Source organism: Balaenoptera acutorostrata, chromosome 13 (assembly GCF_949987535.1).
Source record: "Balaenoptera acutorostrata chromosome 13, mBalAcu1.1, whole genome shotgun sequence".
Lineage (NCBI taxonomy): Eukaryota > Metazoa > Chordata > Mammalia > Artiodactyla > Balaenopteridae > Balaenoptera > Balaenoptera acutorostrata.
In genome coordinates, this window is record NC_080076.1 from 52,868,458 (window position 1) to 52,895,632 (window position 27,175).

General features: G+C 44.9%; 1 protein-coding gene across 1 annotated transcript in view; it reads left to right on the forward strand.

The window, feature by feature from the left end:
- Positions 1–281: 281 nt before the first annotated feature.
- NPC1 (NPC intracellular cholesterol transporter 1) overlaps positions 282–27,175 on the forward strand; it is a 49,308-nt gene continuing 22,414 nt past the window's right edge. The window contains exons 1-8 of the mRNA XM_057526303.1: positions 282–457; positions 11,064–11,186; positions 12,106–12,212; positions 14,150–14,325; positions 21,946–22,113; positions 22,683–22,932; positions 25,027–25,100; positions 25,681–26,051. Coding sequence (XP_057382286.1) covers positions 401–457; positions 11,064–11,186; positions 12,106–12,212; positions 14,150–14,325; positions 21,946–22,113; positions 22,683–22,932; positions 25,027–25,100; positions 25,681–26,051 — 1,326 coding nt within the window. The 5' untranslated portion in view covers positions 282–400. The remainder of the gene's footprint in view (positions 458–11,063; positions 11,187–12,105; positions 12,213–14,149; positions 14,326–21,945; positions 22,114–22,682; positions 22,933–25,026; positions 25,101–25,680; positions 26,052–27,175) is intronic.

Consider the following 27,175-nt stretch of genomic DNA (forward strand, 5'->3'; position numbering starts at 1 on the left):
TTCCAAATGTTCAGGGGCCCGGGTCTGCGAGTCCCTGGGCCGGGGCTGCGCCCCCAGGCGCCGCAAGGCGGAGAAGTGCCGGGCTGGGACTAGGGAGGGCGCTGTGGGATCCGGCGGTCGGGTCCCGACTAGCCCCGCCCCTGTCCCGCTCCCCACCCGGGTCGGCCTCGCCCCAGGACAGGTCTGGGGCGGGTCCAGGTCGTGCGGGCAGCGGCCCCACCCAGAAGTGGGAGGAGCCGACGATGCCTTCGTCCTTCCTGACCTGCGCGCGCAATCAGCCGCAAGGGGCGTTTGTTCTCTTCTTCAGCCGGCGCCGGCGCCGGACCCAGAGAGACTCGGACGCCGAGTGGAGCCTGCCAGCCGACCGTCACCGACGTCTGCAGCCCGGCGCCACGGCAGCATGAGTGCGTGCGGCCCGGCCCTCGGCCTCCTCCTGCTGCTGCTCTGCCCGGCACAGGTGAGCGGCCGCCGGCGACCCGGGCAGGCTGTGGGAGACGTGGTGAGGCCGCGAGGCGGGAAGGGCGGCGGGCTGTGCAGCGGCTCAGGCGCCCTCGGCCCCAGAGAGGACCAGCCGCGGGTCCAGCGGGTCCCGGGGAAGTTGGTCTAGCGATGGAGCCCCTGGAGGTCCCCCCCCCCCAGCTCTCCGGTGTCTTTCTCCGGCCACGCAGTTTTCCCTGTGGTCTGGAAGACGGTGGCAACTGGGGGCTGCTTGTTTGACCTGTTTGGAGCTCCTTTCACCTGTGGTCACCTCGTTTCTGGATTAAGGGTGTGGGGTGAAGAGAGGAGGAAGAAAATGGGCAAAGAGGAATAGGGTTCGTATTATTTAACCTGCCTTTTCCCCCCTTAATTCTGCCAGATGCACGCGAATTCTTTGTAAATGTGTTTAGAAGATCTGACCACTTTATTTCTTCTCCTCCTCCCCTAAGGGTGAAGGAGGGAGGGGAGATAAAGTTAGCAATCCGTCAGGCCCCAAATTGGAACAGCCCTAAGTACTTTACAGAAGGCGGCTTGGTCTTCTAAAGAGTGCAAGTTACCTCTTACCCACTCCCTTTACATCTCGAGAAGCTGAGGCCGACAGGTGCACGGGTTAATTGGATTTCGCAATACCAGCCGTGGAGAGGATGGGGCCTGGAACTCCCTGGGTCGGCTTTCCTCTGGTTTGGTAGAAGCCCTGGGCATGAGCGCCTCGCTGCTATTTGTGTGTCTACAGTTTTATCCTTTAAAACTGTGGGTGTCGGGAGGGATGTCTAAGGATTTAGTGCTGATTGAACCAGATCCTGATGGGAATCCCAGGTTCTCGTGCCCACTCATAGGTGTGTCAGTGATGAGGGGGCAGTGAGTCCCAGGGGAAGACAGATCAAGGGGTTTCCTGCACCAGAAAAAGCTCTCCTGAGACGGCTGCGTAGTTCTCAGCAGGGGGGGGTAGGTGTGGCTGACCCCGGAAGGGCCTCCTGTATGTGCGTGTGGGCGTCGCCAGGGGTGTGGGCTTGTGGAAGAGCACACACCTGGTGGGGAGGGGAGGCAGAGGAAAGCAGGTTTCGGGGAGGTGCTCTGGAATGGGGTCAACCGGTAGACGGCCTGCTAGCTCTGTGGCTTTGGGCTCATTACTCTTTCAAGCCTAACTTTTTCTGAAGATAAGCAATACCTCATATGATTACTGAGGTCCCTCCATGCATAATGATGTTTGGAGAGACCGCATCACTGTAGTAAAAACTCAAGAAATAGCAGCAGTTATTTGCTTTGAAAATACAGCTATTCAATTTCCCGAGAGTTTTAGGTTAGGATCTAACAGGCAGGCTTCACGTGGTTAAGTAGCTTTATCTCTGAAATCCTTTTACCTCAAGGTAGCAGCCAGGGCTGATGGTAAATGAGTGCCTCTCCTCCTAGGACCTTTGGGATAGGTCAGAGGTTGGTCACAAGTTTCTTGCAAAACGCCTGGAAGCCTTGAGAAGGTTTGCAAATATGAACTGGAGACCCTCCTGTTGATATTTTTAAGATTAGCTCCCTAATGTCTGCAGAGGCTTTCAGTACCTGCATTTCCTCACACCTGAAATGTGATGGGGGGGCGGGCGGTTCTCGCTTTTAGAATTCTCACCAGTGATAAGCAGCTCATCTGGGTTCAATCTGAGCACCAGTAAAGTTCTGTCACGGAATTGCAGACTAACTGTCCTTCATAAAGTCTGAAATAACCTTTGGGGGGGTGGGGGATTTTTGCTTTCCTTAACTTTTAAGTTTTACAGATGATGAAATCACATTACTAAGACTGCGTGGTTTTTAAACCTTGTGTTCATCCAAATAATGTGTGCAGTTTTGAGAAGCAGTACACATCTCTCCTGACTGTAATATTTATAAGCTTTTTCTTGAAAGACTTGCACCATAATGAGGCCTGGGTAGGAATTAAGTCATTAAAACTGCTTTTCCTGAGGAGATCGGGAATGGGTTAATCTTTCAGCCTGAGAGCATTGAAGAATAACTTTCTGAAATTGGAGCGAATGTGGGTAATCTTCCCCAGTCTCTCCCATTCCTTGATTGATGCTGTGATCAGTTATTTTACTAACATAAGTAATCAAGGGAAAATGAGGCTTTTTATTATTAGCAAGTGGGCAGAAAGAAAACGCCTTGCTGAATAGGTCTTTGTATTCCTTCAGTGTTTGTCATATTACCCAGAACAAAGAATCCTCTTTCCTGGGTAACCCTTCCCCTCCCTCCACTCCTCCTAAAAGGGATGCTTTTCAGGGGTGTTTTACAGATGACACATTACCTGTGCGGAAGCCTGGAGTGGGCCATCTCTAGCCTGATCTCAGGTGCCTCGTCTGCTCTTTCACCCACAGACCTGTGAAGGGCACCAGCTCTCCAACCAAATAAACTACTTGCTGTCAAAACTCTGCCCATCTTCCAAGGCCCAGTTCAAAAGTATCTTCATCTGTGGCATTGTTATTCTGTTCCCCCAACTAGAATGCCTTCCCTCTGAAGTTCTCAATCTTTGTTTAAACTGCTGCAGCAGCAGCAGCGTTTACGGCCTGGCACAAGACTTGGAGTTAAAAGACCTGGTGTGGGTCTTGACTCTTCCTCTTACCAGGAGTGATCTTGGGCAAAGGCAGTCTCCTCCTCTGTAAAATGGGGTTAACAACTTCGCCTACTTCTCAGGGTGCTTGTGGAAAGACAGAGAAATATTGTTTGAATTGAACTACCGTGCTGCAGGCTCCTTGAGGGCAAGAACTATATTTTACCATCTCCAGCATGGCCTGAATCAACAAATCATTGGGCCTTCATGGATTTGGGTGAGGGGGTAAGATCGGAGAGGCATTCAGAGGCTAGTAGAGATCAGAATTGGATTTGCATTTGTTGTCTGGGTGATTGCAAAGATCAACGGTGGCCCGACAGTCTTTCCTTTGCTTGGAACATGCTTGTTATTTTCAGTCTTTAGAATATTTGCTTTGGCAAGAAAACTTTAAAACACACACACACACACACACACACACACACACAAACCCAAAAAACCCCTGCTTTCTCTGATGCAAGTGTGCTCTTGGGGGATTTGAGAGGGAATCTTTAGAATTGGGCCACAGAGGAACTCAAATGACCGTCATTCAGTAATTTCATAAATGTGAAGTGAGTGCAGTGTAGGATACAATAGTAGATCGAAAGAATCACCTAGCCAGAAAGCGGTCTGTCTGTAAACTGTAAAGTGCTGTGTAAAAGTTAGTAGTTACTATCCCTGTCTTGTTCATGGTTGATGGGAGGAAGAGTGGATACATAAAAAAATTACAATGCAAAGAAAAGTGTGCTCTAATAAAGGGACAGAATGTGATGGGGAGTCCATTTTTGAGCTGAGTGTTGGAGGGTGAATTAATGCTTACCAGGAGGATGAAAGGAAAACTGGAGAAAATAGGGGGGAAAGTTACCCAGTTGTTACTAAAAACCATTAAACTGTACACTTCAACGGTGAATTTATGGTATGTAAATTATCTCAATATTTTTAAATGGCATCTTGGATTACAAGAGACTAAGGAAAAAGGAATTACCTAATTTTTGCATAGTACTCCATTGCCATGACACCTCTGGTCTTGTTTTAACCTTCCAAGACTCCTTAAGATAGGTGTGATGCTGTTTTTCCTGTTTTACAGATGTGGATATTAAGGCTGAAGTTTGTCTCAAGGTCATAGTTGGTAAATGGCAGACTGGGGCTTGAGCCACTGTCTTCTGACTTCCGGGCTCTACTTTATTGAAATTCAGAATATTGCTGCCAGGTTATTCATATTTAGCAAGCTCTGTTGAATGGGTGTTTAGTAGATGTTCTACTTGGCCAGTAACATTCAAGGCATGTTCCTGGCTCCAGTGTGGCTTCTCCAAAAGCCCGTGATAGATCAGGGGTGGATTTAGCCTACTGGCCTGACCCTTGGTTCAATTGTCACGTTGTGTGAACATTCCTTAGGAAAAAACCTGCGGACAGTATACACCCCCTCCACTTCCATGGTTTTGATTTAGCCTTGTGGCTTTTGGATTATTTTTCAAACTCGTGAGTGCGGGAGCTCAGAAATGTCTAACACTAACTCATAGTGTGACCTTGGGCAAGTCAGTTAAACTGCAAGCTGGAGGGGTTATCTGTAAAGTGAAGATTGGCTGAGCCCATCTAACTCGAAAAATATATCTAAAATACCCATCTAAAGGCGTGCCTGGTGCTCACACAAATTATCCTTTGTTATGTGGATATGTTTACCCCAGGTTGGCTATAAAACAGTGTTCCAGAGAATTCCGTCAATAAAAGAGCAGACCAGCCTCCACCCCAAATGTCCTGTCATATTTGCTTGGTCTGCATACCCGACCCCAAAGGACACAGCAGGCAGCTTAGTCTCTGGACAGGATTCTCTGGGCCACCGCCTCCTGGGTTATCCTGACTGGCCAGGCCAGCCCCTCAGCTCCACCCCTTTCCAGAGCTGCACCTGGGTGTGTCTCCAGGTTCCATCGTGAGCTTTACTTATCCAGGACAGCAGCAGAGGTGAGGGGACCAGGCCGTGCACTCCATCTGCATGGGATGGCCAGGTACAGGCCTGGGGCTGAAGACAGTCACTGGTCCTGAGAAAGTGAGTCAGGACTTGACAGCTGCCTAGAGTTGTATGTAAATGGTAGTCATTAGTCCTGCAGGTGAACAAGGCTGTGTGGAAAGAGGGACACCTGTGTAGGATGATAGTGGAGGGGACAGCCCATCCCTAGCACATTGTCACAATCTAAGGATACGTCCGTGTACAAACTGAGCTGAAGTTTGAACAGTGCAGCAGCTGGCGGGGTGGGCATGGGGGTGAATAGGAAGGAGAATGCTTAACTTGGTGTTCAAAATCTTGTTTCTCATTACTGGTTTTGTCACTTATGAGCCATGTGATCTCAGAGAATCCTCTCTGAGCTCCAGTTTCCTTACCTATAAAATTCTGTGATACTACTCCATGGGGTGTCTGAGAAATAAACGAGGCAATGAGGGAGAAATCACTCAACTTTGTGCCTGGCACTTGGTTGATGTTCATTAAGCATTTGAACATGAGTTAATATTCAGCCTGGAGTATAGAATTCTGTTGCTGAGGTTCAGAGCTTCTCCATGTGATAAGATGTGCTTTCGGGGAGCTCCCAATTAGAGTCTGTTTAACAGCTGCTAGAGTTGCTGACATAGAGCAGAAGGGGCATTTTTTTTTTTAACTTTCCTGAACTATTCCTATTATTATTGAAAGGTGCTTCCCTGTGCAGTCATATATCCAATAATTAAACTCTAGAGCGTGTTGTGAAATAACCATATGGCCTAACCTTTAAAAGCAGAGATGGTCTAGGCTTGTAACCACTAAATTCTGGGTTAAAGCCAAAGCAACTTCTTACATAATCCAGTCAAGCTCCTTTAACTCATCTTGTACGTTTTGATAGTTTCTGAATCAGTGAACACTGGATGAGATACTACAGAAAATTTCAAAGGAAGTGTAACACCTGGGCTCTGCCCTTTAGGGTTCTGTGGTCTTATAGGGCAGTCGAGACAAAGGCAAGAAAATACTCTTGCAACCTCTGCCCTCATGCACAACTTTGTGATACTCATAAGTATAAATTCTCCTTGATCTTAGAGCAGGAGCCAGCAAATTATGACCTGGCTAGAGCCTGTAGTTGTGGATAGTTTTCTTGGGATACACCCACGCCCATCTTTTACCCATTGTCTGTGGTTACTTTTGAGCTACAGCAGACAAGGTTGAGTATGTAGCACAGAGACCTTAGGGCCTACAAACCTACCATATTTAATATTTGGCCCTCTAAGGAAAAGTTTATCCACCGCGTCCTGGTGGATCCCCAGGGGAGCTTGTGGAATGTAAGTCACAGAGAAATGGTTCGCCTGAGCTCTGGGTGCAGGACACCTGCTGACTCAAGCAGTGAGGATGGATGCCCATGAGCACCAGCCAGGTGCTGCCTGGGGCCAACCTGCCTATGCCCCAAGACAGCTCACCCGACGGGGGAGCACCATGACCAGATCCAGGTGATAGGAGTCAGAGTTCAATTTAGTGGAGGCAGTGAGGCTTGGGTGAGGCTTGTAAAAAGGGAGGCCGTTCCAAGATGGGGGGCGGGGACTGAAGTGTGGAGACAACAAAGGACAGCAGACAAGGGCTGGAGTCTGGCCTTGGGGACCCCGATAAATACAGTTACAGGCAGTTCAGGTAGAGTCAACAGCCAGTCACGGAGGGTAGTAGAGATTATGTAAAAGTTACTGCATTTGTGTGTGTTTGCGTGGATACATCTCTACAGGTTTGCCTGTGGGAGGGAATTGAAAGCCCGGAAGGCCTAGATCTAATAAGTTAGCATTGGTTAAATCTGAGGAATGGGGTGGCAGTGGAGAAGTAAGGGGGAGCTTTCAATGTTATCTCATATACACCTGTGATGTTTGAATATTTGTGATGGGTGGGTACTCTGTAATTAAGGAAAATAAAGTCTACACTCATTTAACATTTTAGGAGTCGGTTAAATGTTTAAATGCTTAAATAAGATAGTTCTTGTGGTCATGAATAGCTCTGTAAGACTGGTTGGTGCCCATGAGATGAACTGTGGAGAATTATCATTCTTTGGACTTGTCCCCCCCCCGACCCCAGGTGGAGCTTTGGCAACACCTGTTATTAGAGACTCTGGCTGTGTCGCATGACACTCAGACCCATGGTGTTTCAACTGACAGTCACCCTTCTCTGCTTAATCTCAGTATAACCAAGAATGTGCTCTCTGCAGTCCTTGCCACTGGGCTTTTCTCTTACATGGTGAAGGGCATCCGAGCTCATGTTTTGTGATAAAATACACATAAAATCGACCGTTTTAAGTTAAAGTACAGTTCAGGGACATTAGGTACATCACATGTTGTGCAACTACCACCACCGTCCATCTCTGGAGCTGAGCTCACATGCAGTCTGGTACCCTTTGGGCTCTGGCAGACCTCCAGCTTGGTGGGTTTATTTCAGTATCGGGCAGGATACTTCCTTCCCCAGGTGAGTATCATTGGTGTGAAGTCAGCACCAGGTGTTCTTGTATCGGAGTAAAGGCAGCTTTCACCCAGACACCTTGCTTCCCTGAGGAAGGAAGTACGTGGCCTGTACCCGAGCCCTTGATTGCTTGACGTGCCCTTGGTCTTGGTGTCGGCTTGTGCTGCCCTGACGTTCCAGGAGATCTTCCAGGGATCTTGAGGTGAGCCGTTGTCTTCGTTGATAAAGTCCGACCGCTGTGCTGTGGCGCTTTGGAGCCTGGAAACCCCAGTTGTTCGGATGTCAGGTAGGTTCTTGACGGGCTGCATAGTTGAGCTCGGCCTAGTCAGTGGTCCACTGAGGAGTGACCCTCGTGCAGCATAAGGAGTAAGAGCTCCAGCTTCCAAACCAGCCAGGCCTTGGGCAGGGTCTGGCTCTGCTGTTTCTCAGATGTGGCCTCAGATGGGTCGCTTTACCTGTGGAACCCTCAGTTTCCTCATATGTGAAATGGTGTTACTTTAGTGCCAGCCTCACAGATCTGCTGCGGGATTGAGGTGACAGGGGCACCCTTATCCAGTGCCTGGGCGCCGTGGGCGTGGTGTACCCCCATGGGAGCAGACCACATGGTGGGAGGTGATGAGGTGGACAGAGGATGGCTGTGGGCTCGCAGGGAAGGGGTCGGGGGGGAAGGGGTGAGGGAGGCTGCACCGGCAAGGCTTCCCGGGAGGTTGGTGGGAAAGGTACCTGGGCTTGAACCCCTGATGAAGAGGATCTGGCGATGGAGGAAAGACTGGTTTCCTTTTGAGCACGTGGGCTGTGCAGCAGGTGGTTGGAGGTGCAGCTGGAGAGGAGTTGGGGGTGGTCTGACTGGGCGGGAGGGTGAAATGGAGCAGCCTTCATGGGCAGGAGCAGGTGAAGGGACCAACACAGAGATGAGGTTGAACAGGTGGATGAGGAGGAGGCCAGGTGGTGGAGGTCCCCAGGGGGGCTTGGCACCAGCCCGGCCTGCGGTTGAAGGAGATGCTCGGGTTTCAGCTGTAGGTGAGCCGAGGGGAGGTGGGGAGAGAGACTCGAGGTGGGGAAGAGGCCTCCCCACCTGTGCAGCCGTGTGAGTGAGTGCACAGGCCTGCACAAGGGATGGGTGATGGACCCCCTTGAGGGGGAGGACCTTAATTATAGGGTTGATTATATCTTATTGAGAGTCTGTTTCTGGAACTAGAATGTTCTGGTTTGAATCCTGGCTCTGCTGCTATTGGACAAGTTATTTAGCTTCTCTGCCTCTGTTTTCTCATCTGTAAATTGGGCATAATAGCACCTCCCAGGACTTCCCTGGCGGTCCAGTGGTTAAGACTCTGCGCTTCCACTGCAGGGGGTGTGGGTTCCATCCCTGGTCGGGGAACTAGGATCCCGCATGCCGCGTGGTGCGGCCAAAAAAAAAAAACTTCCCTCATGCATTTGTTGTAAGGATTCATTGGGTTAATATGTAAGAACAGTTAAAACAGTGCCTGGCACACAGCGAGTGGCCTGTGAGTACCTTTGGGACCCGCCGGCTCATGCTTCTTTAGGTAGATGACTTGGGAAAGCAAACCTAAGAGCAGTGACTCAAGCCCAGTTTTTTCCTGGCCCCGAAGAAAACAGTTGGAAGACATTAAGAATAATTCCTTACGTTTGAGTGGTAGTGCTTTCTCGTTTCCTAAGCACTTCCTCCTTTATTCCCGCATTCAGCGTTCACACCAGAGCTGTGACGTAAGCGGGGTTATGAGTGCAGTTCACAGGTGGGAGACTCCTGCTCTGCTCAGCCAGGTTACCTGCTCCAGGTGCAGCCGGGCTCAACATTTATTGAGGAACCCAGGGCTCCTGATCTCCCGCCCCTCAAGCTCAGCCCTCAGCCCTTCCTCCCCACCCCCCCGCCCCATCTCTTCTACTTGGTGGGTGGAAACAACTTTGCTTTGAAACAAATGGTGTAGATTATAAAGGATGATCTTGTAAATAGGGACCAAACAACATTGGGTCATCTTTATTTTCCCATAGAGTGCTAAGTGCTGAGGAAGGGGAACTTAGACTCCAGATGCGCGTCCTGTTAGTCATGCCAGAGTTGCGATTTTATGACTGGATTCCTGCCACTCCTGTGGGTGACTGCCAGAATGCCCCCTGGCCGGGACCTGCTTGCCCTGTTGGTCTGTTGAGAATTCTCTGAGGGGGAGTCCAAGGGACGGGTCCCTTGTATGTAAATTACAGGTCAATATAAGCAGTTGTCACCCCTCCTTAGCTTATTTGCCTTTTCAAACTTCAGTAGATGGATAATGACCTTTTAGTGGGAAACCCAGAGTTTTGGAACGAGCACTACTTTCTCTAGATTCGCTAGGTTTATGGACATAATGAGGACATAATTATCGTTTTACATAGAAATGATGGAATTTTGCAACTTCTTGCCAGAGGTTTGGGATATGGCGTTGTTAAATGCTTGTTGCTTCCTCATTTGTATAATTTCCCTTCCTTGTGGCCTAACCATATGACTTTTAATGAAACAAGATGGGGTAAGTCATAATTTCTGTTTTCAAATATCTGAAGAATGAATTCAGAGACAAGTCATTTGGACCCTTAGATTTCCCCTCAACACCCCTCAACCTCCTGCCTGTTTTTCCTTTCATGTTTTCAGGGCCTGTTGTGGGATTTGTGTCTTGATGCTGGCGACCAACACAGCCCAGCTTAACTCCTTGCGGTGTGCGGCCCACGTGCCACTGCCCCTGGAGGGAATTCACTCTCTTGCTTCTATGCCGATTTTTTAAAAATGGCTTTTCCACCAGGTATCTTGGGATCCATGGTTGCTTCTCGACAGTCCCTGTTTCCCTACATGATAGCTGATTGCAAGGTCACTGACCCTGGCCAGCTTGGTGGAGCTCGGTGGCCTTGCTGATGGGATGAGTCACATGGTGCCCTCCTCCCCCCAACCCCACTGCCGTGTGACTCTCACGTGGGGAATAGGAGTGGCTCTTGAGAAATCTTTACACAAGAGGTTTTATATTTTTAAGATTCTGAGGTGATTTTCCTTAAAGGGAGCACATTTCTTGCCTTTTACTTAAATCTCGAGGACAGGGTATTCATTCTTGCTCGTCCTCCTTACGGTCTTTTCTTCATGTTACTCATGGTGTGCTGATATTAATTAACCTTAACAGATACGCAAACGATCTTTCATTATTTAGACCTGACACAGTTCCTTATACAGATGTGCAAAAATAGAGCCTTAGTAATCACAGACTCACATACTATCTTGCTTTCTTCCTCACTGATTGTTAGTGACTCTTATGTGGAACTGTAGCTTCCTCTTATTAATAAATAAACTAGCAGGAAGTAGAAATCATGTAAATAAGGAATTTCTATTACCTCCTTCGCTGACTGACTTGACAAGTCCATTTTGGTCTATTTTAATTAATATTTGTCAAAATGTGAAACTACCCAGTGCCTCTTGCTGTTACTTGGCTTTGCAGGTAACCTTGGAAGCTTCTGTGAATGGGGCTTGAGTGGGTACCCTTTGCTGTGGAACTTTGTGTTATCCCTGAGGCCCTAATGAAGCGAGTTTTGGGTTGACTTTTGTAGGTACTTTCACAGTCCTGTGTTTGGTATGGAGAGTGTGGAATTGCATCTGGAGATAAGAGGTACAATTGCAGATATTCTGAGCCACCAAAGCCGTTGCCAGAGGATGGCTATGACCTGGTGCAGGTGAGTTAGTTGTCTTGGGCATTGGGAACACAAAATGCTAATCAGAGATCCTCTGCAATTATACCTTAAATATTACCGTGGGGTGGGGATAGAGATGAAATGAATGGGCTTTTCTTATCCCAAACTCTTATCTGTAGCACAAAGGAGATAACAAAACTCCAGAGGCGTAATTTTTGGGGGCTGACTATACCTTGCTCATAAAGTTTCCCATTATCAGGTTACTACTTAGGGACTGATCTTGGTGCCTCAGATGTTGCTTTAGCAGCTTCTTCGAAATACACTCAAAGTTAACTCTTTTTGTTCCTAGATTTCAGGACTTGAGTGGACGAGGCTGCTAAGTGGCTGTGACTCCCTTGTCCTCTGTTCACTGTAGTGATTCCTCCGGTTTCCACCAAGAGCCTATGAACTTTGGCTGCTACCAGGAATCTGTTTCCTGTTGTCTCTTTCACCATCCCTGATACACAGGGATACTAGAAAAGAACTGGAAAAATCCAGGTGGAAAGACTGGTCTTAGAGGCTGCAGTTGACACGGTAGCGGGTCATCTGGACTTAACTCCTTTCATCAGAATTATTAAAGGCATTCGACATTTCCTGGAGTGACTGATGGAAAGAGTAAATAGCATTCTGGTTAAACTTAACCAAATAACCTAAAAAGAGGTAAAATGATTGTCAAGGGAGGAAAGTGAGCTTCCCAATTAGAAAAAAAAAAAATTAAAATGCCGCTACTGCCTCTACTTTTGTGAATCCCTAGTTATAAATCTGATAGCCTTTTAAAAGAATTCTGCAAGCACTTTGCATATAGGTGTCTCACCCTTGTGTACCTAAAAAGGGCGATATGAATAAAATGGTCTTATATTTGAGGAATGCTTGTCCTTCTTTAACTGTGCTCCTCTGATGTCCGTGCTTTCTCACCCGAAAGGAACTCTGTCCAGGGTTCTTCTTCGGCAACGTCAGTCTTTGCTGTGATGTTCAGCAGCTTCGGACACTGAAAGACAACCTGCAGCTGCCTCTGCAGTTTCTGTCCAGGTGGGTTGACCGCCAGGCATGCAGGAAAAATGAGTTTAAAAGTTAGTTCTTGTTTTAAGAACGCTATCTTGTGACTTCTCAGAAATAAACAGTAACTTCTGATAAAGTAATAATTATCAGACTCAGTTCTCTCTCTCTTTACATTCAGAGTTGCTACTTGGTTTTCCTCTGATATGTCTTCATCCCAAAGGGGACCTGCACTGGGGTCTGGGTCCTTTCAGACTTGAGCCCCTTCGCGCTGTGGGGAGGAGAGGGGGTCCTGCCCATTTCTCTGACCTGAGACCCTCCTCCGTGCAGTCCTCTGCATTGCCTCCCTCCCCTGCTTTGTGCGTGGTTCTCTCTTCCTATGGTGACCCAGGCCTCGGTAGAGCCTTTGGTAACTGCTCAAAGCTTGTTTTGGCAGAGTCGGCTGGTTTTGTCAAAATTAGTTTGCCATCCAGTGTGTTCTGTGTGACCGGGGCAGTGAAAAGGGCTTCGTAATACATGTTCTCTAAGCTTACCCAGCAGTTCTCGAATGTGCAGAAGAACGAACTGGTGGTGGTCTTTAGAACAGCACGTTGAGCACCCTGATAAAGGCGGATGGGAAGGACATGTGCTTCTCTGTGCAGGTGTCACTGCAGGTGACAGGGCACAGGTCCACTAGGAAACCTTGCTTCTCAGATTTTCAGTCGGCAATATAGAGTGGAAAACCATCTGTAAATTGTTCTCTGAGGACAGCAAACAATATAATAGATCAGAAAGTTGAGACTCTAATCAGGCCAGCTTATCTTGTGGAAGGAAGCCTAGTGGATGTTGCTGTAGCCAGACTGGAGCTGTCATTTAGCCAAAATACATTTATCTAGCACCTGCTCTACGTGAGGTATTATGGGCGTAAACATCAAAAGATAACCAAGTTTCCCCCGTGTTGTCAGAGGTAGCAAAGCTTTATTTATGATAGCAAACAGTGAGATGGTAATATGGAATACTATGCAGCTGTCCCAACTGATGATTGCAGAGGTTAAATGGAGTAACATGGAAAGAGGTTTGTAATTTATGGAAAGTAGTAGAAAACTGTGCACCCCAAGAGCGAATTCTGTTTGGTGTAATTGTCGTTCCTGTTTGTCACAGTAAAGCATGGAACTCCTGAAAGCAGGTCAGCGTGGGTGTCTGCTCCTTCACTAGACCAGAGGCTTTGAAGGCTGGGACCACACCTTCCTTGTTCTGTGTCCAATGTGGTCGTCTGGATGGGTTCAGAATAGAGAGCAATCTTGATTGGTTTTGTTGCAAGAATGCAAGTCTGATGAAGCAATAGCTTTTGCAGATAACGGTGAACCAAAGAGGAGGGAGAGGTCTTCTGCCACATAACTGGTCAACATTAGAAGCTTAAACTTTGAACCTGGAAGACAGCAGACAGTTGTGGTTCTTATGAAAACCCGGGTGCTTCTGAAATGCATGCAGCCAGAGGACACCACTGCTGTTCTTTTTATCTTCTCATGTCACAGGGAAATCCTCTTGTGTTTAGAGAGAGCCTAGGATTATCTGGGGATCAGAAGAGAGCCCTTCCGTAGGTTATAAGATGAAAACTCTAATGTGTAAATCTCATTTTTTCCCTTTTTTCTTCTCAATCAGAATTGTCACCATGATGCTTCTAAGTCCTTCTAACTTCAAGACAGAGAAAACATGTCTGATATTATAAAGTGCAGAATTCAGAGAGCATTTGTCTCTTTTTGAAATTACATCTGGGCAGCACAAATGTAGTAATTAGGGCAGTTTCTAAAGAGGTGTCTTTATTTTAACATGAGGTTTTAGGTTTGGAATTGCTGGGTTTAATATGTCCTCATGGTAATCCATTTGCCGTTTTACAATAAATTTTAAACATTCTTTGTCTATTTTAAATCATCTTTTTGCTGGCCCTATTATCCGTGAAATCATACAAAGTAGTTTACTTTTCCTTTTAGATGTCCATCCTGTTTTTATAACCTAGTGAACCTGTTTTGTGAGCTGACATGTAGCCCTCGACAAAGTCAGTTTCTGAACGTTACAGCAACGGAAGATTATGTTGATCCTGTTACAAACCAGACAAAAACAAACGTAAAAGAATTACAATACTATGTTGGAGAGAGTTTTGCCAATGGTAAGTAAACTTTCAAATTATTCCTCTTTTATATTTGGTATCAGGACAGTGGATCAAATTGTCCCTTTTTGTTGTCCTGTCAACTCTGTGAAAATGACAGTTTTTAGTTCCATTGGCCTTGAAATGTGAGTTGTTGCTTTGCTTGTATCCTGGGACTTGAGCTACAACCTTTTATACAATCTCCTTAAAGTATTTGCTTTAACTCCTTCCTAAGTATAAGTTCCCACATGGAAATTTTTAGTACGTGCAAGCTTATTTCTATACATTTTAGAAACCATTGGAACTTTGGTTCTAGTGGACATGAAAGGCATAACTTCATGAATTACTGCAAGACTGAGGAGATGGGGTGGAAGGTAGAACTAGTTGGCAGAGGAGAGATTTTTGACTATGAAGAAACAGATCACGAGAAGGGAAAGTAAGCAGGTGTAACACATAGGAGAAAGGGTAACCCAGCAACTAGAAATCATAGAACAATCTGAAAAAGACCATGTCATGTTTATTGAAAATGACTGAAATGAAAGAATTCTAAAAGAATAGGACACTAAGGGAAAAGAATGAACAGATTAGAAATAGAACTATAGGGCTTCCCTGGTGGCGCAGTGGTTAAGATATATAACAGGCAGGCAGTGGTTAAGAATCTGCCTGCCAATGCAGGGGACACGGGTTCGAGCCCTGGTCCAGGAAGATCCCTTATGCCACAGAGCAACTCAGCCCGTGCACCACAACTACTGGGCCTGCGTTCTAGAGCTGCGCGCCACAACTACTGAGCCTGTGTGCCACAATTACTGAAGCCTGCGTGCCTAGAGCCTGTGCTCCGCAACAAGAGAAGCCACTGCAATGAGAAGCCCACGCACTGCAACGAAGAGTAGCCCCCGCTCGCCACAACTAGAGAAAAGCCCACGTTCTGCAACGATGACCCAATGCAGCCAAAAAATTAAAAAAAAAAAAAAAAAAAAGAAATAGTCATTTAAGTGGATTAAAAGATTAGATGCAGCTGAATAAAGAATGTGCCCAAAAACAATAAATAAAATAAGAAAATAATTCATCAAAGTTGTTGACTATAAGAGCAACATATAAATTTAATTATAATGATCAGTTAAAAACGTAACAAAAAAACTTACTAGAAAAAAGATCCCATTCACAAAAGCAACAAAAAGTAGGGTACCTAGGAATAAATGTACCAAAAGATGTGACGTAAAAGACAGCCTGACAGGATGAAGAGAGGTCATTCTGTGTAGAAACAGAACCATCCATGTGGACAGTGGATATATAACAGGTGTGTTGTTACAAATCATTAAGGGAAAGAGTGGGCTAGTTGATAAATGGAGTGAGAAATTAATTATTCATCTAATTTTTATTTTTGATTAACAAAGTGAAAATCCTAGTCTTGGAAATTTTTAGAAGTAAATATAGAATGTCTTTATGACTTTAAGGTAAGAAAGGATTCTAGACAAGAGAGGAGAAGCAGAAACCAGAAGTGAAAGGACTTATCAATACAGATAATTAGCATCTGTAGCAATCAGTGAAATGCAGATTAAAACAGTGAGCTACCATTTCACATATCAGATTGGCACAGATTTAAAAATTGGTCAATTCGAAATATTGGTGAGGATGTAGAGGCAGAGGAATGCTAATATACTACTCCACTGGTAACTGTAGCTTGGTGTGAGTGTTTGAAAACCATTTGAAAAATAGTTTTGCAATACCTGGTAAACTTGAAGGTAAATATACCCTCACTGCAGAAATTCCACTTGGAGGTGCCTACCTTAGAGAAACTCTTAATGCATGTAAGGAGGGAGAACCATATAAAAGCGTTCATTGTAGCATTTCTGTGATCATGAAAAATTGGAGACATCAAGAGAATGAGAAGACAAGCACAGACGGGGAGAAAATATTTGCAAAAGACATAATCTCATGAAGGACTGTTACCCAAAATATAGGAAGACTTCTTAAAACTCAACGATAAGGAAGTGAACAACCTGATTGAAAAGTGGACAAAAGACCCGAACAGACACCTTACCAAAGAAGATACATGAATAGCAGATAAGCATATGAAAAGATGTTGAACATCATATGTCATTAGGGAATTCTAAATTAAAACAACAACGAGGGACTTCCCTGGTGGCACAGTGGTTAAGAATCCACCTGCCAATGCGGGAGACATGGGTTCAATCCCTGGTCCGGGAAGATCCCACATGCCTTGGGGCAACTAAGCCCATGTGCCGCAATTACCGAGCCTGTGCTCTAGAGCCTGCGTGCCACAACTGCTGAAACCCACATGCTCTAGGGCCCGTGTGCTGCAGCTGCTGAGCCATGTGCTGCAACTACTGAAGCTGGCGCACCTAGAGCCCGTGCTCTGCAACAAGAAAGCCTGTGCACCGCAACGAAGAGTAGCCCCCATTTGCTGCAACTAGAGAAAGCCTGCACACAGCAACGAAGACCCAATGCAGCCACAAAAAAAACAAAAAACAACGAGATACCACTACACACCTATTAGAATGGCCAAAATCCAAAACCCTGACACCCCCAAATGCTAGCGAGGATGTGGAGCCATGGGAACTCTCATTCATTGCTGCTGGGAATGCAAAATGGTACAGCCACTTTGGAACACAATTTGGCAACTTCTTAGAAAATGAAAAATATTCTTTTTTTAACATCTTTATTGGAGTATAATTGCTTTACAGTGTTGTGTTAGTTTCTGCTGTATAACAAAGTGAATCAGTTATATGTATACTGAAAAACATTCTTACCACACATTCTAGTAATCATGCTCCTTGGTTTTCACCCAAGAGAGTTGAAAATGCATATCCACATGAAAACCCATACGTGGATGTTTGTAGCAGCTTTATGCGTAACTGCCAAACTTGGAAGCAACCAATAATGTCTTGGCAGTAGGTGAGTGGAGAAACCGTGGTACCTCCAGACAACAGAATATTATTCAGCACTGAAAAGAAACAAGCTATCAAGCCATGGAGAGACATGGAGGAACCTTAAATGCATGTTACTAAGTGAAAGAAGCCAACCTGAAAAGACTACATACTGTGTGATTCCAACTCTGTGACACTTTGGAAAAGGCAAAGCTATGGAGACCGTAAAAAGATCAGTGGTTGCCAGGGGTTGAGGGCAGAGAGAGACGAATAGGTGGAGCACAGGGATTATTAGGGCAGTAAAACTAATAGTTGATACTATAATGGTGGATGTGTGTCATTATATGTTTGCCAGAACTCTAAAGAATGTACAGTACCTAGAGTCAACCGTAACATAAACTGTGGACTTTGGGCAAATATGATGTCAATGTAGATTCATCATTTGTAACAGATGCACAACTCTGGTGCTGCTGATAGTGGGGAGGTTGTGCTTGTGTAGAGGCAGTGGTTATATGGGAACCCTCTGTGCTCTCTGCTCAGTTTTACTGTGAACCTAAAACTGCTCTAAAAAATAAAGGTCATTTTAAAAAAACATTGGAGACACTAAATGCTAATTAAGAGGAGAACAGATCAGTATACTGGAGCATAGTCATAGTCTGTTATGTTAAAATGGATGAATTAGGATTGTGTCAGTCACGTGAATGACACTTAAAAATACTGACTGAAAGTAAGTAACAGAACATATGTAGTATGTTTATATTAAACAGTACTACATATTTATGGATACAATATATCATAAAAGTACACAAATGTGCATGGGAAAAATAAACATCAAACTCAGGATTGTGATTACCTTGGGGAAGGGGGGTTGTGATTACCTTGGGGAAGGGGGGATGCCCATAGGAAGGGATAGTGAGGGAGCTTCAGCTATATCTATAATGCGTTTTTGTTAATGTTGAGGCAAATGTTGTAAAATAGTAAGATCGGTAGAGGTGGGTGGCAAGTACATGAGAATCATATTCTCCATATTTTCCGTATCTTTGAAATATTTGATAAAATTAAAACCTGAAAACCAAATGGTTAGCTGGAAGATATGAGGGAATTACTCAGAAAACAGCATAGAGATATAAAGTTCTGGAAATCATTAAAAGTGACATATGGGGGTAAGAGAGCTAGGGAGAGACAGTAAGCAAAAGGATAATGGCTGGGGATTTTCCAGAATGGATGAGAGATGAATCTTCAGACTTAGGAAAAGAAAATGAATCCTTAAACCAGATAAATTAAGAAGAAATAGAATAGGGGCTTACCTGGCAGTCCAGTGGTTAAGACTCCTTGTTTCTACTGCAGGGGGCGTGGGTTTCATCCCTGGTCGCAGAACTAAGATCCCACATACTGCATGGCGTAGCCAAAAAAAAAAAGGAGAGAATATATATATAAATCAGTTGTATTTCTATACACTTGAAATGGACAATCTGAAAGTGAAAATTAAAAAAAAAAATTCCATTTACAATAGTATCAAAAAGAATAAAATACTTAGGAATAAATTTAACAAAAAAAGTGTGAAACATACTCTAAAAGCTAAAGAACATTATTAAAAGAAATTAAAGAGGATCTTTATAAATGGAAAGGCATCTTGTGTTCATGGATCAAAGACTTAATATTGTTATAAGATGGCAGTACACCCCAAATTGATCTCCAGAGCCAGTGCAATCCCTATCAGAATCCAACTGACTTCTTTGTAGAAATGGACAGGCTGATTTTTAAATTCACATGAAATTACAGGGGACCCAGAATAGCCAAAACAATCCTAAAAAAGAAGAACAAAATAGGAGGAATCACACTTCCCAGTTTCAAAATTTACTACCAACCAGTGGAAAACAAGATGGTATGGTACTGGTATAAGGATAGACATACAAAGAAATGAGACAGAATTGACAATAATCCCATACATCTATGGTCATCTGATTTTTGACAAGGGTGTCAAGACCATTCAATGGGGGAAAGAATAGTCTGCAACAAGTGGTCTTGGACAACTGGATAGCCACATGCAAAAGAACAAAGTTGTACCCTTACCTCACACCATATACAAAAATTAACTTAAAATGTTTGCAACAACATGGATGCATTATGCTAAGTGAAATAAGTCAGACAGACAAAATTAAATACTGTATGATCTCACTTATATATGTGGGATCTAAAAAATACAACAAACTAGTGACTATAACAAAAAAGAAGGAGACTCAGATATAGAGAACAAACTAGTGGTTACCAGTGGCGAGGGGTGGGGGGACGGCATGTAAACCTGGGGGAGTGGGAGGTACAAAATATTGGGTATAAGATAGACTCAAAGATGTACTGTACAACATGAGGAATATAGCCAATATTTTGCAATAACTGTAAATGGAGTGTAACCTTTAAAAATTGCATTTAAAAACTTAAAATGGATCAAAGACCTAAATGTAAGAGCTAAAACTACAAAACTCTTAGAAGAAAACATCAGGATTAAAAATTAAAAAGAAAAAAAGAAAAAAATCAGGATAAATCTTCATGACCTCAGATTTGGCAATGAATTCTTAGATATGACAGCAAAAACATGAGCAAACAAAAGGAAGAAATAGATATCTTGGACTTGATCAAAATAAAAAACTTGTGCTTCGAAGAACACCATCAAAAAGAGGTGAAAACAGTATTTGCAAATCATGTATTTAATAAAGGATTTGTATCTAGAATATACAAAGACTTATAACAACTCAATAAGTAGATAACCCAATTTAAAAATGGGCAAACGATCTGAGTAAACATTTCTCCAAGATGTTATACAAATGGTCAATAAGCTCATGAAAAGGTTCTTGAGATCATTAGTCATCAAGGAAATGCAAATCAAAACCACAGTGAGGTACCGCTTCACACCTACGAGGGTGGCTAGAATCAGAAAGATAGCAAATGTTGACGGGGATGTAGAGAAATTAGAACCTTCATACACTGCTAGTGGGGATGTAAAATGGTGCAGTCACTTTGGGAAACAGTCTGGCAGTTCCTGAAACAATTAAACATAGAGTTACCGTATGACCCAGCAGTTCCACTCACAAGAGAAATGAAAACATATGTTCATAATAGGTGGAAACAACGAAGATATCCATCAACTGATGCATAGATAAACAAAATGTGGTACATCCATACGACGCAATATTATTTGACTGTAAAACGGAATGAAATATGGATCCATGCTGCAACATGGATGGACCTTGAAAACATCATGCTAAGTTGTAGAAGCCAGTCAAAAGACTATATATTATATGATTACATTTATATGAAATGTCCAAAATAGGCAAATCTATAGAGACAAAAGTAGATGAATGGTTGCTTAGGGCTTGAGGGTATGGGGAGATAAGGGAGCATTAGTTAAAGATACCAGGTTTCTTTTTTTAAGTCCTTGAATCAGTTCTTTATTTATTTCTTTCTTTATGGCTGTGTTGGGTCTTCGTTTCTGTGCGAGGGCTTTCTCTAGTTGTGGCAAGCGGGGGCCACTCTTCATCACGGTGCGCGGGCCTCTCACTATCGCGGCCTCTCTTGTTGCGGAGCACAGGCTCCAGACGCGCAGGCTCAGTAATTGTGGCTCACGGGCCCAGTTGCTCCGCGGCATGTGGGATCTTCCCAGACCAGGGCTCGAAACCGTGTCCCCTGCACTGGCAGGCAGACTCCCAACCACTGTGCCACCAGGGAAGCCCCACCAGGTTTCTTTTTTTAAGGTGATGAAAGTGTTTTAAAATTGACTGTGGTGGTGATTGCACATATCTATGAATATGCTGAAAGCCATTAGATTTTAACTTTAGATTGGTGAATTGTATGGTATGTGAATTATCTCAATAAAGCTATTTAAAAAAGGAATCCATACCTAAATATAGCTTATAAAAACTATAAAATTCCAAAGACAAATATCAAGTAGAGAAAAGATAGAAATCACTTCAAAGCAAGTAGAGAAAAGATAGAAATCACTTCAAAAGAATGACAGTTGGAGATTTTCTAACCAGCAATGATAGAGGCCCGAAGGCAATGGAATTATCATAGTTCTAAAGAAGCTACTATCGCTCTAGCTAAATTGTCTTTCAAGAGTGAGGGTAAAACACAATGAATTTATAAGTATCTCCTTAAAGTTTAGGGGAAGAAGGTCCTGGTAAGTTTCTAACAAGCAGGGACTGGTAATTGAATATTAAGATAGGACCCATTACCACTGCTTCCTTATGTGCAAAATGTCATTGACATTCTTATTTCGTGTGTTGTCTTTATGCATACTAAAATAAAACCCAAAAAGAGAGTGGTATTAGGGTCATTCACATGTGAAGTCTGTCCTGAAACCAGTTTTTACCCTGGAAGTGCCATCATTCTCCAGCTGTAGTTTCCTGGAACCAGCTTTGCCGGCTGAACAGGCACTGAGGTCCTTAGCTTCTCCTTGCTCGGCCTTCAGGATGCTGTCGCATGCACTGGGGGTGATACTGGGATGACGTAAGCCTTTCCTGTCTTTGACTTTTAAGTTGCTTGGAATCTGGCCTGATGTTACTTGTAGGGTGACAAGCCGGTTTCAGAGGTGACCTCCGTCCCCGCCCTTAGCGTTTACTGTCCCGAGTCCCAGCCCGCGGCTCCCGCTTGCAGCGTGTCTGGATTTCCAAGGTCACACGTGAGAGGCCTCCGGTAAGATCTCATCTGGTGAATTAAAGCAGCGCGGCTTCAGTCTTTTCCCTTACTCCCCTGCCAGCCATGTACAATGCCTGCAAGGACGTGGAGGCCCCCTCGAGTAACGAGAAAGCCCTGGGGCTGCTGTGCGGGAAGGAGGCCGAAGCCTGCAACGCCACCAACTGGATCGAGTACATGTTCAACAAGGACAACGGCCAGGCGCCTTTCACCATCACGCCCATCTTTTCAGGTGGGGATGAAGACCTCCACGTTTAGTGTATTGTACTTAGGATTTTTTTAAAGCCCAGGAACCTTAACCTGCAGTAGGAAGATAAATTCAGATCACTAGGTCCTAGAGTTTCCTCCAGTGCGAGAGGTAACTAGAACATTTATCCTGCCCCTGGTTGGTTAGGGTCTGGGCATGGGAGTGGAGATAGAAGAATTGCCTTCAGGTGTTGCTACAGAATTGAAGGAATAAGCTGTTTTTTAAAAAAAGTTTTTTCAAAAGCTCTGCCATAGCGTTAGACTAGCTCCTCAGTGGAGATAAAGCTTGATTGAAGGTTTACCGTGGAATGTGGTAGACTTGGATCTCGGTGACAAACCCTATGCCCAGAGTTATTGAGGTTAACTTAAAATTTTACAGGACTAAGCAGCAAAACATAACTTGATCACCCAGAAACCTCCAGTCCTTTTTATTCTTCCATTTGTGTTACTTCTTTCAGTGTGCTTATCATTGGGTTTAAATATAAATTAATACAAGCCTTGTAGTGTTTGCTTTTTTTAAATGGAGATTCTCACTCAACACAATCCTTCCCACAGATCTTCCAGCCCATGGGATGGAGCCCATGAACAATGCCACCAAGGGCTGTGATGAGTCCGTGGATGAGGTCATGGGGCCCTGCAGCTGCCAGGACTGCTTGATCGTCTGTGGGCCCAAGCCCCAGCCCCCAGCCCTTCCTGTTCCCTGGAGAATCCTGGGTCTGGACGCCATGTACGTCATCATGTGGAGCACCTACATGGCATTCCTGCTCGTGTTTTTTGGTGCATTCTTTGCCGTGTGGTGCTACAGGTAATCCGTTTTGTTTTCCCTCCAGGACAAGAAGAGCAAAATTACCCAAGTGGCACTTCTAGCTTTTGCTCGGTAGACTTTGGTTCATTAGAATAGGAAACAAATATCTGCATGAATACCATTCCATGAATTGCTTATGTCCTGCAACTAGTCAATAGTCAAAAGCCTATTTAGCCGTTGAAACATTTGAAGTCAGTTTCATTGATTTATTCAAAATGGCGTGTGATTTAAAGCAGCCGTTCTTTAACAGAAAGTCTCATGAGCCAAATCTGATTCAGATCCTTTCAAATGCAATACTGTAGTCCTTTTAGATATCTGCGTCTTGACTTAGGACAACACATTTTTTTAAAGCTTTTTATTTTGAAATAATTTTAGACTCACCAAAAGGGTACAAAAATAATAGAGTTTATTTATATCCTCTACCGGCTTCCTCTAGTGTTACAACGCACATCACCCATGGGATATAATTTAATCAAAACCATGAAAATAACATTGGTATACTGTTGTTGGCTAAACCACAGTCTTTTTTCAAGTTTCACCAGTTTTTTCTCTTAACACCCTTTTTCTGTTTCAGGATCCCATGTCACATTCACTGTTTGATTCACCTCCTCCAATCTGTGACAGTTTCTCATCTTTCCTTTTCTCTTATGGCCTTGACACTTTTGATGAGTGCTGGTCAGTTATTTTGTAAAATGTGCCCCAGTTTGGCTTTATCTGATATTTTCTTGTGATTAGGTTGAGGTTAGGTGTTTTTTGACAATATCACCGAAGTGACTTGTCTTTCTCAATGTATCATATCAAGGGCTTATGATGTCAATATGTCTCATCACTGGTGAGGTTAGCCTCGATCGCTTGGTTAAGAAGGTGTCTGCTGGGTTTCTCCACTAGGGTAATAGTGAAGTTACTGTTTCTCCCTTTGGAGTTGATAAATATCTTAGAGGAGGTATGTTGAGACTATGTTACTACCTTGTTTCTCCTCAAACTGTCGCCCACTGATTTTAGCATCCATCCGTGGATCTTGTCTTCAACACTTATTTCCTGTGGTGTTTGCCTGCTGGTGACTTTGTTTTTGCCTCGTTCCTTCTCCACTTACTAACTGGGCTTGCTCTGTACAGAGTTACCCCTTCTCCTCTACTTATTTATTTATTCAGTTATGTTTACATCATGGACTTTTTTTTTTTTTTTTTTTTTAATAAATTTATTTATTTATTTTTGGCTGTGTTGGGTCTTCGTTTCTGTGCGAGGGCTTTCTGCTTTTGCGGCGAGCGGGGGCCACTCCTCATCGCGGTGCGCGGGCCTCTCACTGTCGCGGCCTCTCCCGTTGCGGAGCACAGGCTCCAGACGCGCAGGCTCAGTAGTTGTGGCTCACGGGCCTAGTTGCTCCGTGGCATGTGGGATCCTCCCGGAACGGGACACGAACCCATGTTCCCTGCATTGGCAGGCGGATTCTCAACCACTGCGCCACCAGGGAAGCCCCTACATCATGGACTTTTAAAAAAAATTCTGTGGTCTCTGTTCAGTATCATCATTTATCTTATTGCTCAAATTTTCCCAGTTTTGACCACTGGGAGCATCTTCTGGTGGCTCCTATGTTTTTTTAAGCATGCCCCCCCCCTCCCCCCACCCCCTCCAATTCTCAAGCTTGTTCTTATTTTCTGGAATCACAAGATGTTCTCTTATTTTCCCTGCTCCAGCCCTAGAAGCATCCTCTTCTGCAAGGAGTCCTGGTTCCTTTCATTGGAGAATGGTGTTTAGAAACCAAGATCTAGGCACTAGATGCGCTCATTGCTCCTGCAATATAGTGTTTACTGTGTTTTTAAAGAAGCTAAAACTTTTAAATGTAAATGAGGGCTACAAGGTGAAATTATCCTTTATTAATTTGTTTTTTTAATACTCTCGTAAATTTTCCCCTGAGACTGACGAGCGGAGAGACCCAGAGCAAGAGAACTTAAGGGAAGGCAGTCACCAATTAGGGAGGAAGCAAACAGGATGAGGAAGTGAGCTTTCAACGGGGAAGCTCGTGTGGGAATGTCAGAAGAACAGCCTCACTGTGCCGAGGTCCACGAACACAACTTGCATGCTTTTATTTTCCAGAAAACGGTATTTTGTCTCCGAGTACACCCCCATTGATGGCAATATTGCTTTCTCTGTAAATGCCAGTGACAAAGGTAGGCACGTTGGTACTTAACTAAAAGGGTTGGGACCATGTTGGCACGAGAGTGTTCATTTCCTTAACAAACGTTGATATGCCTGTTCCAAGAGAGGCCCTGGGCTCGTGCCGAGGACACGGCTGTGATGGAGACAGGGTCCTTGCCTTTGTGGCACTAACAACCTGGTCAGGGTGGCAGATCAGAGCCACGCAGTTAATAATAGCAGTAGAATGATCCTGGCCTGGGATGAGAGCTGTGGAGGCACCAGCGTGGCGGGCTGAGAGCCGGGGTAGCAGGAAAGGTGGGAGGCAACTGCTCTGGACAGAGTGCTGAGAGCACTTTGCTTTTCCGAGGCTTGTGTGTGAGCACCATTCCTCTAGGGGTGGGGATAGGTGTGGGCAGGTGAGCAGGGCAGCTTCCAGAGCAGACAAGTAGCTGGGGGGTTGGGTGGTGGGAATCGTCCTGTGCACGTCCCGGTGTGTCCTGTGTGGGCGTGAGTCCCACTATGGGCAGTGGTAGCTGATGCGCTCCCCGTTCCGACTTTCAGGAATGGCTTGGCTCTTAACCTCCACCCTCTCTTCCTCTCCCGCTCTCCCAGGGGGGCCGTCCTGCTGTGACTCTCTGGGTGCCACCTTCGAGGCCCGTCTACAGCGGCTCTTCTCACAGTGGGGCTCGTTCTGCGTCCGACACCCTGGCTGCATCGTGTTCTTCTCCGTGGCCTTCATCGCCGCCTGTTCTTCGGGCCTGGTGTTTGTGCAGGTCACGACAGACCCGGTGGACCTGTGGTCTGCGCCCGGCAGCCAGGCGCGCCAGGAGAAGGAGTACTTCGACACACACTTCGGACCGTTCTTCCGCACCGAGCAGCTTATCATCCAAGCCCCCCTCACACAGCCGCACACGTACAGTCCCGTCCCCTCTGGAGCCGATGTGTCCTTTGGGCCTCCACTTGCCCTAGACATTTTGCACCAGGTAATCTGCTCTTTGCAGAAATCAATTCCGGGGGACATGGCACTTTGTCAGTTTTTGACCAGTTTACTTGATGTGGGTTTGGGGCTGAGTGTGGTGGTTTATCTTGTAAACCTTAATGATAAAAGTAAAGGCGCTTTTCACTTACTTTTCAAAAAAGTGATAGCTGTTGAATTTAATGACAAATTTACTGTAGACCGCTTTGGTATTTATTTCATACTGTAGGTCTTGCTTGAAATTGAGATGAGCGCTTCTCTTTTGAAACAGAATATATTTATAATTCACCTTAGGAACTTATGGATTTTTTTTCCCGTGATAATTAAAAAGTAATACACCAGGACCCAAAGGGATAAAGCCTCTTATGCTGTCCTGGGGACCTAGGAAGGAGCTGCTGGATCACTGCTGGTCCCACCTGCAGGAATGAACTTAGTGTTGCCTGAATGTGGGCTCCCTGCCTGCATTTGGTGGGAGGTGCATTTGGAATGAGATCCATCCCGTGCTCTTACAAAGGCTTTTAAACCTGCCCGTTCTCCCTTATCACGCTTACCTGTAAATAAACTGCATCCACTTATTTTTTAATGAACAGTTGCACAGTTGCATGGTTTTTCCTTTAAACATTGCTCTTGCCCTACAGAAAGTCTTGATAGCTTAAAAAAACATCAAAATATTCTCAAGACTTTAGTAGGATCTTTTTTCCACCCAATGACTGTCTGTTGCTTTTTCCCAGCTTGTTGCAAAAGGTGCAAATGTTGTCATTTACCTCCTGGAATATATTGTCTATTAGAAAGTACGAGAATATACATAAATAACCATAGTATGGAGCAAGGTGGTATTTGTTGGTGAGGGCAGGGAGTGTCAGGAAGATCAGGCAGATGACCCCAGGCTCCCCTCTGTGGCCTCGTGGGTCCCTGTGGAGAAGGGTGGGAGGGCAGATGTTCGTGTGTCCTGCGCTGGGATCTGACCTGTCGTGGTGCCCCCTCCTCTCTCTGGGTGCCTCTAGGTGGGGTCTCCATCCCAGTTTGCTGTTCCTCAGCAAAAATATGTTTGTTTTGTTTTGTTTTTTAAATTTTTTTTTTTTTTGACGTGGACCATTTTTAAAGTCTTTATTGAATTTGTTACAGTATTGC